An 11,989-nucleotide genomic window follows, 5' to 3' on the forward strand; every position below is an offset into this window, starting at 1 on the left:
CAGTGGGTCCAACCTGCACAGTTGAAAATGCCTGGCAGGGACTTGGTAATTAAAAATATTCAGGAGGAGTTGTACTTTGCCCCAAAGAAGAAAAGACCTGCATAAATATTTAATAAAATTAAAGACAACATTGCTGTGTGCCCTCAAGGTTCTGTGCTTGTTCATTAACTTCTGGTAAATGTATATTAAAACCTAGCATGCTGCCCACCTTCCTTCTCATAAGCCCCAGGGTTTGCATAAGTTAAGGAAATAATCAAGTCCAGCTGCTGTGCTGTCTTTCTTAGGAAAGCTATCTTGACAGAGTAAATAAAGAAGCAGGAGGAGGGAAAAGAAAGATCAGCAAGTACTTTAATAACACTTCCAAATTCCTTCTGCCATTCCCTCTGCCACAAAAAGGCCAGGGTCTGCTTTTGGAAATGACTGCAAGGGTTGGCAGGAGTCACCCTTGATCTTGACTCATGGTGATTTGTTGAACTGGAGACTTGGATCATGAATTACGACCCTGAAATTTTGATCAGCCTTATAGCTAACAGCAGGAAACAGCACTGCAGCCATGAGGCAGAGAGAGGCAAGGGTGCTGTGACCAAATGGGAGGAAGCACAGACCTCACAGCTTGTGCTATAGGGCTCCTGCAGTCCTATCCTCACAGCTCTCAAAGGCAGGCATCATCACACCTAAGTAGCATGGGATGCTCCGAGACCAGAACCAGTCTCCAAACCTACTTACTGGGGAAGCAGAGGGCCTGTCTATTGGGACTTGCTGGTCAGTGTACTCACACAGCCCCAGCTGCTGACCTTCCTCCTTTCCCTGACACTCCACAGGACTTGCTCAGTTCAACATGAGAGACAGACCAGTCAGTGCTTTCAAGAAAACTGTCAGCTGTGAACCTAGCCACAAAAGCCAGAGTGGTCGTTTTCCTTTGAAAAGCAAACATTTCTTCTTGAAAGAGCATCAAGCAAAAGAGTAGGAGCTGTCCTCCCAGCCACAGATATCTACAGGGGGCATGTATCTCCTTGAACTCCCTGCCTTGAGCCACCTTCTAGTCAGCACAGAGAAAAGCCACTTCTCAGCACCTCCCCTTCTCATACTGACATGCCAAAGGTGGCAGATGAATCTAGAATACATGCTAGAATAACCTGTATCTTGCCACTAACTAACTAACTGTTTCACCCTTTAGAAGTCACAAGCCAAAGCAGATGAGTGCACCTTTCTCTCTGAAAATCACTTGTAAGATAATCAACCTGGGTGCCTCATTTCCAGCACTGCTAGTATTTTCCTCACACTGACTGCCCCACACCTTCTTACAGTCAGACCTGCCAGCCACCATCAAAAGTCACCCTTAAACTGAAGCAGTTTCTTCTGATTCTCCATCACCAGTTATACCAATTTTGCAATTAGAAGTCAGTTAACAATTCTGTTGGCAGCACAGGGTCTGAAACAAAAGCCAGCTTGCTGTCCTCTAATTGCATTTCCTCTGCAGGACTGACAAGGTTAACAGCAATATTCTCTCATGTAGGTGGGAGAGTTAAGCAAAAATGGTACTGAATGCATGCAATAAATCCATCAATTGATTGAAAAGGTGCATTCTGATGCAGACCTTTTTCAAAGCAGAACAGCCCTTAAGGCCAATTTAGCTACCACAGTTTTCCACTTATAGCTTGGAAAAGACAAACCTTACTGTGAAAGTAAAAAGCTGGTGAGGCACAAAGCAGCAAAAAAATCAAAGCAAATACATAAGCATCTCTGGAGATTGGTACTTGATTCACCCCAGAGGCATATGCTAATGCCAAGGGCAGATCCTGCAGAGCAAGATAGTTTGTCCTGCAATTCCCATGATGAGAACAAAGGGGAAAGATCTCATGAGTCAAGCTACAGAGTCTCAGATGCAATTTTGTCATTAGGAACAAATTAAACATCCATCCAGATAAGATGAAAATCTCTACTCTATATCCCTGAACCTCTCTTAGAGCCAAACTACTCTAATATTCAAGAAAACACTTTGGTCTGTATTTTTTTTTTTCATTTTGCTGCATTTCAGTATGTCCATGTTCTAAAACAGAACTGTGAGTCTCAGTTGGCCTAAATCCAAATAAATGTACAGAACTCATGCCTCACACTTCTTCAGAAAGTATTTGAAGGTAAGTGAAGTTTTCAGGAATCACACTGATACCAAGTCAGACACTGATCCTGATAACCTACTATAAAATGTTTTCTCAGCTGATCAGTTTTCAGGGTATTTTGAATTCCATTTAAATGACATTCTGAGCATTTAAGCTCAAACATCACAGATATTGACCATCTTAAATCTTTGAAATATTGCCTATTACAGGTTCCCTGTAGGAATTCTTTATGCAGACATCCTCACTTATGCATTTTCCCATCTCCTATCTCTGATTGTCAGGCAATACCAAGCAGTGTTTCATTCCCCCCCCCCCCCCCCCGTTTTATTTTTAAACTGCTTTTAAAGTGACCTTAAAGCAGTTTGAAAATTAAGGCCCCATTAAGTTAGAAACACAAATATTTATGCAAAACAAGTAGCTACATCTGACAAGGGTGAGCTGTATAGTCATGTCACAGAAGCCCTTTCAGAAATTTCTCAATAAAACATTGTTAAAAAAGCAACAAATTGTTCCCAGCAATTCAAAGGAATACTGATAAAAATGTCCATGTTTTGCTAGCCTGCACCCTAGGTATTCAATGACCTTGGATGTGAGGACAAAGAAATCCCCTCTTTCTCCTGAAAAGGTCATGCTTTGGACCAGAGCAGTCCTGGCTGTCACTCTTCTAGAATGACAGACAAAAAAACCTCAATCTATACTTGCAATTTTAAATTTTGAATTCCAGGCTAGGATTTCTCTAGGAGATTAACAAATCTCTCCCGCAGATGAAAGGATTGGGGTCATATCTGTGGTATTTGGTATAATCACAGCCACAAAGCAGAATGGAACCCAGTTTCTCTGCAAGGTTTTCTGTCTGTGTAGTGTTTTGGCCATTACAAGAGCACTAGAACACCCTGTGAATGTCCCCAGAGCCATATACTCACCACTCAAAGTCTCCTTGACCACAGACACATGGTTCAGACACCACAGTTTGGGAATAGTCCCGACCTAGGGAACACTGCGCTCCAGGCTTGCGTTTTTTATAGATCTTCCTCTCTCCCATGACACAAGGCTCCCCCTTCATTAGCCAGGGAACGAGAAGAGAAAGAGATTTGTAGTGGCAGCTGCATTCAAAATGGAGCATTTTGTCAAAAGACACAAAAGACAATGAAAACAAGCAATTACCAGTGGGAAAGTTAGGAGCCAAGAGTCTAGCTCCTTTTTGTGGCTTTGCAAAATCAAAAGTCACCTTGGGAGGACTCATGAGTGCAGTGTGTTCAGCACTGAGTTGGGCTGCTAATGACATTGTGCACAAAACAGATGGGTGCCCAAGCCATCTCACCCACTTATGCCATGTTTCAGAAGGCATCCAGCAATGTAGGTAGTCCTACGAATTATCCTGAAAAGACAATGGGGGTACACTCCAGGGTTTCTTCAATATGTCAGATAAAATCTACTGCAGAGGGAAGTGCCCAAGCCCGAAACTCAGGGCAGGGAACACATATCTAGGTGTGAAACACAGGACTTGGGACTCCCTTGCTCTTTCCTTGATAGAGCTGGCTTTGTTATAGCCCTCAGCTAATCCTGATGGTGTGTTTTGATGGGCCTTTTGAGTGCAAAGGTTTCCAAGAACACTACTGGGAGTAGCTAACCTAAAAGAAACATTTGATATTTAGGTGAGTTGCTATAAATAGAATTTTCTCTGATGCAGAAATATTTTCTCTGCATGGAAGTAAGAAAAAAATATTAACACCTAATTGAAACACTTCTGTTTCCCATTAACAGTGATTCCCAAAATGGCTGCATGATTACACGTGTCTTCCCTTTTCCTTCATTCAAATTGTTTTCATTTATACAGTTCTATGACTTCAGTTATCTGATATATCCTTGCCAAATCAACACCCACTTTTATTTCATGGATTTCATTTAGCAATGTCACAATGCCAATGGTTCTGGCTAGTTATGTTGCCCTGCAGGGTCTGGGACATCATACTGGTGACAAGTAACCCATAAGTAATCTGCAGAGGATATTGACCTCTCAGTTCTAGTTGCTTCAAGACCTAAATATATCCAGCATGAAAATAAACTAAAGTGTATGAAAAGCAAACCATGTATCCTTGCATAGAATGAAATAATCTGGTCTTCTCTGGTGTCTTGTATTCAAGAGCTCCCCAGAGTTTTACAGGCACCTGCAAGACCTGCAGGATGAATAAATGTTTTTATTTTCGAGTAGGGAAAATAGAGGCAAAGTGAAGCAAAATTATTTTCATGAGCTGCTGTCAGAGCTACAAAGAGTTCAATGTCTTCTGTGATTCAGTCGCAAGGTGAGGTTTTACATTGCCCTAAGCACTGATGCCAAAAAGATCCAGATGGTGCAGTGGAATATTTTCATAAAAATAGAAGTTAATAATCTCCTGAACTTGCCTATAGGAGACTGGTCCTGTGTTTATTCATGCATGTGCTTCAAGGGAAGTAAAACATCAACAGGTTGTAACTGTGACTTGGTGGCTGCAAAAAAATCCATATGCTCTGCTGAAAAGAACAACTGCATTCCTACGTGGCAACACAGAGCACAGGAAAAGGAACCCTGATCAGCCCCTCCCTACACAGTGGGAATACCTGATTGTGCAGATGCCAGGTTTGGTAGTCATCTTTGTTACACCTTCGGCTGAAGACAGACTTGTAATCGACCTTGACCAGCTGCCATTCAGAACGGAGACTGAAGTGCCCAAAAACTCTAAGCATGGGAGAGACAAAAAACAAAGAACCAGAGTCAGCCAGACATATGCTTCCATTAAACAAATAACTTCTCATGGATCTTGGCTGCAGTAAACAATACACAGTCTTGGAGCTTGATGCCAGAAATGGTATTGAATCATGAATAACATTTTCCTGTTTGTATAACATCCTAGGATTGTTTAGCCTTTTCTTGACACCTCACACAACTTGTGTTGGAAGGTCTTCCCATGATTCTAGTACCTAGCACGATGGGACCCAAGTCTAATACTTGCATTACTCAAGAACAATAAAGAACCAAACTAGAAAGGAATGTGTCTAACATCAAGGGAGTTACTCTGATGAATATATGGGTTCAGTTGTCTCAAATCAAGCCTCTCTCAGCTGACTCAGTTTCTTTGCTGTTGAACATTTGTGTTGCACAGACTTGTTACTTAATGAATTGTAAAAGAACCACCTGAAATAACATATTTAGGATAAGGATTGTATGCAAGTGACCTACAAACACAGTAGCATCCCTTCCACCTGGTGAATGCTGAATGCAGCTTGTAGGAGCAGTTATAAATGATCACCACTGTAACATTAGTAGTAGAGTTTTTTCCTAGCTCTTATGAGTAGTCACTCACCAACAGCAGTCACTAATCATACTCCATGGTTCATCTAAGTAATAAGGAATAAGCTGATTTTCAGGAGGAAAGTTACACATTTTCTCATGCAAATCCAGGACAACACAAGACTCGTATTGAGTAAGGCAGTACACAGGAGCAGTTGGAGCTGAAGCATCAGCACCCAAAAAATAGGGAAAGGACTCAGACTGCAATTTAAAACTGAGGCACAGATCTGTTACAAATGGGAGGATGAAAGAGATCATATAAAATTGAATAGCACCAGAGGTTTCTATACAAGGTTGGATCAGAACATAGGCATCTGAGCTGGTTGTTGAACACCAGTCTCTCTAAATGCTGTTCTAACTATTCAGCTCTCCTTCACAGGCAGGGAAAGTCATATGATTACTTAAGTGCCTGGAAGGGAGGGACCAAAGCAACAATGAGGAGTGATAGTACACATCACCAAAGTACCATCAGCACAAATACTAAGAGAGACTCTACATGTTGGAAGCTCACAGCTTCACCAAATCTAACAAAATCATAGGAAACCAGTAGCTTAATTAATAAATAACACTAGGTACCCAGACAAAAGATTCCGTTTTCATATGTGCTTCAGGATGCTCAGTTTTCAATCAAGTAACAGTTTGCTATTCCTTTGGCCAGCTGTGATTTCCTCAGTAACGAGGAACTTTTCAATCAACTGCAGCTGGATTTACAAAGAGGTGTATAATAGGAGGAGATTAGGATGGGTGATCAGATTTTAAAAGCCATGAACAAAACTACAGCTTCTCATTGGCAAGAGGGACATCTCAGCACACATAAACTACTAAAAAAAGACAAAGATCAATTTGATTTGTCATTATAACATGCCAAGCTTTTGGCTATTTTGAGTATATAAAAGAACCTAAAACTTCATCTAAAATAGGAGCTCCAGATTTTAATTCTCTATGTACCAAAACCCAAGTCTTTCGTGACACGCATGAAATGGCATTGCATCACCCTTATTGCAAGCCTTTAGAGGGAAGAGACTTTTTTCCCATTATTCCAAATCTTTCACGAGTCTACATTTTTATCCAAGCCACTTATGAGATTAAAGTTTTTGCTGTTTTAATTATTCCAGACTAACAAAGAAGGAAGGAGGAAGACAGAAGATTTACAAATTTCCCTATGAAATCAAAAGAGAAAGAGAAGACTTCCGCACACTGACTGCAATTCAGATCCTGCTGTGTCCCCAGTGGACTGCCATTCTTTACTCTAGTTGATCTTGGTTTACACTGTAATCATGCAGGGATGTTGGCTTTGCTCTCCCCTCACTCCTTCTGTAGACTGTAGCCTGCATAAAAATTCCTCTGCATTGTGCTGTTTTTTGTGAAACAAAGATGACCCAGGAATCAGTCATATTCACCCATTGAGACCTATCTCAGCTCACAGATCGCAGGGAAGAAAGGTGGATGGATGAGATCTGAGAGCCTGGAGTTGTGGGTTTGGTGTGGACACCTGTCTGTATCTAAGTTCTGTCTTACAAAGGCAAGCTCCACAAAGCTGACAAGGGGGAGAGGATACAAGAAACCTGTGCCAAATGCATAGTCAGGTTAGAAATGAGTAGGTGAGGAAGGACTAGTATGGTAGAGAGGATTTATTGGGTAGATTGTTGCTGTGTCTCCAGAAAGTTAGTGTAGTCCTAATTGTGGGGTATTAGCAATAGGCAACACCATGGTATTCAAGCAGAGCCACAGCAGAAGCTTCAAATCCTGTCCTCAGCATCATGGTTTATGAGTGATATTCTCCAATTTAGCATTCCCACTGAAACCCCTCAGACCACACACTGCTCACTTACTCCCACACCTCCTCCCTCTGTGGTGGGATGGACAGAATTGAAGGCACCAAAGGAAAAGAACATGAGTTGAGATAAGAATAATTTACTAAAAACCAGCAATGAAGTACTAAAATGAACAGTAACAACAACTATATTAATAACAGAGTGTACAAGACAGGCAAACGACTCACACAGGATTGCTCATCACGCAGAACCCAGTGCTGCCTGTCCACACACATTGTGCACCAGCCAAACTGGAGCCAGAAAAAAAGGGTAACCCTAACTCCCCTTCACCCCCTCCATGTGTCATGAGGTGGTATAGAATAACACCAGGGTCCTGGTGTGCCCCTCCTGGCTGCTGCAAAAGTTAAACTTGTGCTGGCCAGAACCAGGACTCTCAGCACAGGAGGCACATCCTGATGAAAATCATCCCATGGAAACCAAAGCAGTATGGGGTGCTAGGGCACTTGTTGGGCAAAGGAAGGAGTGTGAAATAGCATAGAGGAGGGATACAGAAGGCCTCCAAAACTGTACTCCAGTAGGAGTTCTAACTGCAGTTCTCCCCCCAATTTTCCTTGGCACAGGGTAAGTCCCATCTGCTCTTATGCCACAGCTGCTTTCAGCACATACAATCTTGTTTGTTCTGGGTGTGATGCATGACTGAAATGTCATTTCTGCAAAGCAGCAATGCAGCAGGCAGAAATCATTTAGTCCAGCAGATTTATACCAATTTAGGATTTGACCCAGGTGTTTATTACACAGAAAACATAGCAAAAGGAGGAGAGAACATAATAAAACACAAACACTTGCCTGAACCCAGAAAATAACAGGGCTGGAGAAATGAACACTTTGGCAGTCAATGCATCTCAAGGAAAATGTTGTTCCTCAGACTGACCCTTAGCTACCTGTCCATTAGGAGAGCAAAAGGTTTCTTGGTGCTTTATAAAAATTGCCCGAATTACTTGATTTTTAAATCTATTAAAATAAGCTAAAAAAACCCCAACCCTTCTGACATTGAAATTGTGCCATGATAATGGTAATGAAAAAAACAAAGTTTCCTAAGTAGAAGGCAATATATTAGCATTCTAAAAGCAGAGAGCATTAGCTACTCTTTAATTAAATGATTTCAAAGAAGATCTTAGTATATAATTGCTACAATTTACATGGAAACAATAGTACACTATATGTAATTAGAGGAGTGTGAACAGAGAGGGATGTTTTCCTCTGTGCTGCAGAGATGGTTCTGGGTCACCTGATTCCGAAAGTAGTGACTTCCCCACCCTCCCCTTGCTAATAAAAAAAGCTTCTTAAGGCTAATCAACCATTGTGCTGCAAGATTCAGAGGTAAGAAGTGCAGAGAAGTCAGCAAGCACCTGCACCCTGTGAGCTCTGCTCACCAATACTAAATGCCACCCAGACACCTACCCACAGCACTGGGTGACTGAGCAGCCAACACAATGAAGGTCATGTCAGAGTTCAGGATGATTCTGTTGTGCATTTGAAACTTCTATGAGAGTAAGCAAACATAAGGAATGGAAAAGAGTGCTAAGTTATCTGTGGGGCTCCACTGATCTCCCAAACAGCTTTCCTTGGGAGGTGATGAAAACCTTTATTTTTGTGAAATTATAAATGGGCTAAACAAACCGTAACAAACAAACCCTGACTGAGCAAAACCAAGTATTGCAGCTGAGCTCTGCTTTCATCAGTTTTGTGAACTACATCAGTGGAGATTTTCCATAATGACTAAGGTGCATGCACACAACCTCTTCCTGTCATACCTCTTCTGGGGTGACCAAGTCCAGCAGAGGGTTGGGCAGACAGCAAGAGCTGCAACATTTATAAACTGCTAGTGTTTAGCACTACACGCCCCCATTCATACATAACAGCTCCTGTATCCACTGTAAATAGATAAAACAAGTCCCAAGGAAAAAAATGCAAAAAGAAATTGGTAGGAGTTTATTTTTCCCTGCTCAACTGGTGAATCCTCACATTGTTATAAAGAGACAATCTCATTTATCTTTTGTTCTCATTTATTTCATCACTAAATTAGGGAGGTGGATTTTTAAAATAAACATAGCTAAACTATCAAGATGATACAGGGGAAAAGGAAATAAAGTACTGTGAATTTTGCCTTAATAACTTTGTCTACGATGGTCTAACTGAAAGGTCTTCATTGCTTGTTGAAAGGACAGAAGACAAAAGAAGAGAGCAGGGCTTTCAAGGTCCAGCTCTAGGAAGCCAACAAAAAAGGTATATTTGGATTTTTCCATATAAGCAGTCTGATGTGGAAGTCCTTGAGAAGCAATAAATACAAGAGCCCAGATGGCATTTAGACAGAGTCAGTTTTCTGACTAAGCTCAATTTAACAAAGATTCTCCAATCTAAGACATGGAAAGGTAATCTACAGGCTTTAGACTGGATAGATTTTGTTCTATCCCTCTGAGTAAGCAGTTAAAACTCCATATAAAATCTTAGCTAATAGGACAGCATCTTTTCAACTGGCTCTATGCATAGCTCACAATGAAATCATTGCTAGGAAACCAGAAAATGCTCCCAACCCCTGCGTTGGAGAAACAAGGCAGGGCTTTTACTGCCAGGGCTGAATGTCATTAATTCACAGAAAAATTATTAGAAACATGAAAAACAATTCTGAAATGCTTATAGATTCATGATGGAGCCATTTTAGAAAAGGTCAGTGGTAATGCTGCTATAATTATATCTTTCATTAATTTTTTAAATACACAATAACTTACAAATGTGGTACATATTGACTGGATAACCTTGTACAGAAAGTCTTTAAAAGGCTTTTTACATTTATATAGTGCTTTCTTCTCAAACTGCATTGCTTTTGTCTTATTATTCCCTGCCTTGTTGATAGTTGTGCTTTTCATGTCATTCAATACTGCTCATTCCCGACAGGTCAACAGAATGAATTGAGGGTCACAAGATAACTCACCTACCTCTGGTCCATAGATTCAGTCCCTGTCCCTGCTTAAGGTATAAGAAACATCTTCTCAAGTAATAGTTCCTACATTGCTCACAGCAAAGGCATCACCCGTATCCATCTGGATCTATCCCTGTGCAGTTTCAGACAAACTGTCCAAGCATGAAAATGTAAATGTCTTCTCATGCCTAAATCAAGTCCTCTTCTGTCATTTCTGAAGTAAACCAGTAGGACATTATATGGAGCAAGCATGCACTGAAACTGCCTGTGCATGACTGCTCTGGTCTGGATATAGATGGAAGACTTTTACCTTCACTAGTCAGCCTAGCTCCTTTGAGAGTAACACCTGCTGTCCTCAGCTGTGCCCATCAGTGAGACAGATGACTGAAGATGCCAAGGAAGGAAGCAGCTGGTAAGGTGATCTTCACTACACAAAGCATCAAAAGTGCCCTTGTTACTGAGGCATTTTTCCTGCACTGGACATCAACAAGGTGAAAGATGTGAAAAGGTTGGGGGTTTTTCCTTCTCTCAAAGTACCCTCAGGACCTCTGAAGCCAGATTTTAACAAGATTAGGCCCCACAGAATAGACTGTAAGCATATTTAATATCTAAAAATAAAACAAGAACAAAAAAATAATATACTTAATAGACAGCATCTTTTGAGATGAACTACACAAACAGATAGATGGATCAACAGAAAAGTAAAGCCAGAACAACAGAAAGAGAGCCAAATATATACTTTAATTGATAATACTGAGAGAAAAGCTAATTGCAGTGTCATCTTAAATAGACTGTTTCATTTAGAAAAGCCTGAAACCAACCTTGATGTTTTTTCATTTTATTGTAAAAGAAAAATACTTGCAGAGGAAGTGTTTTAGCAAGCAAAAAATCCCCAACAGTGAAATCACCCAAATCAGTAAATGCTTCAGCTGACCTGAATCTGTGCTTTTGTTGCAGGAATGTACAAAGGGAGAAAGTCAAAGATCACCATCTGTTTTTCAGTTACATCTGTGCATCTAACAGGTAGCACCAGAAGTGGATATTCAATCGGCAAACCCAGGAAATGCTATGAAGTACAATCTGGAAGAACCACCTCCTGGCAGGGAAACAAGCATGTGTTGGGTTTTTTCCAGTCCCCTGGAAGGGCTAAACTTCTCTGACCAAAACTGGGAGGAGCCCCAGATCTGGGCAATCACCGCCACGGGAGCACTGAGCAATTAATCCACCGCAACTGAAGGTGATCATACTCTCTTTGTGTCCAGAAAAGAGAAGGATATGTTGCTACTGCTACAATTTTAACAGCTAACCAGGTATCCAAGGAGAACATACCTTCCCAGCAAATATCACCAATGCTGTTTCGTAAGTAGTGTTTGGTCAAAACCACCACCTGTCAAAGTAGTGGCAGAGCACAGACCGGAGAGTTTCTCTCTATAACAGTTTGGATAGATATTAGATGGGCTGACTCATAGTCACCCAGGGTAGGTCCATGCAGTGTTATAGAGGCCCAGAGAACCTGCATTAGGCTTCAGCCTTTATGAACTGCACCTGAACCAAGCCCTTCTTGAGCTTATGAGAATCACTGTCTGTTCCCAGGAGCTAATGCTGTCTAACGAGCTCCTGTTTTTTAATAAGAGGCTAATATGTATGTCTTAAACATCGATAACTGGATGGCTGTGGAGCCAGCCAAGGACTGTTGATATTAGCACGCTGTGAGAAAGAGCAAGTTTTGGCTGGAGAAGGGAGACCATGCAGAGATAGGGCAGCATCTGGCTGGGGCAAACATTCC

At 41.3% G+C, this 11,989-nt stretch overlaps 1 protein-coding gene across 1 annotated transcript in view; it reads right to left on the reverse strand.

The window, feature by feature from the left end:
* The window catches only part of SORCS3 (sortilin-related VPS10 domain containing receptor 3), a 92,124-nt gene that overhangs the window by 29,791 nt on the left and 50,344 nt on the right, over positions 1-11,989 (reverse strand). Inside the window, exons 11-12 of the mRNA XM_009085151.1 lie at positions 4,719-4,836; positions 3,044-3,177 (exon numbers count right to left, since the gene is read on the reverse strand). Coding sequence (XP_009083399.1) covers positions 3,044-3,177; positions 4,719-4,836 — 252 coding nt within the window. The remainder of the gene's footprint in view (positions 1-3,043; positions 3,178-4,718; positions 4,837-11,989) is intronic.

Source organism: Acanthisitta chloris, unplaced genomic scaffold (assembly GCF_000695815.1).
Source record: "Acanthisitta chloris isolate BGI_N310 unplaced genomic scaffold, ASM69581v1 scaffold2362, whole genome shotgun sequence".
NCBI classification, from domain to species: domain Eukaryota; kingdom Metazoa; phylum Chordata; class Aves; order Passeriformes; family Acanthisittidae; genus Acanthisitta; species Acanthisitta chloris.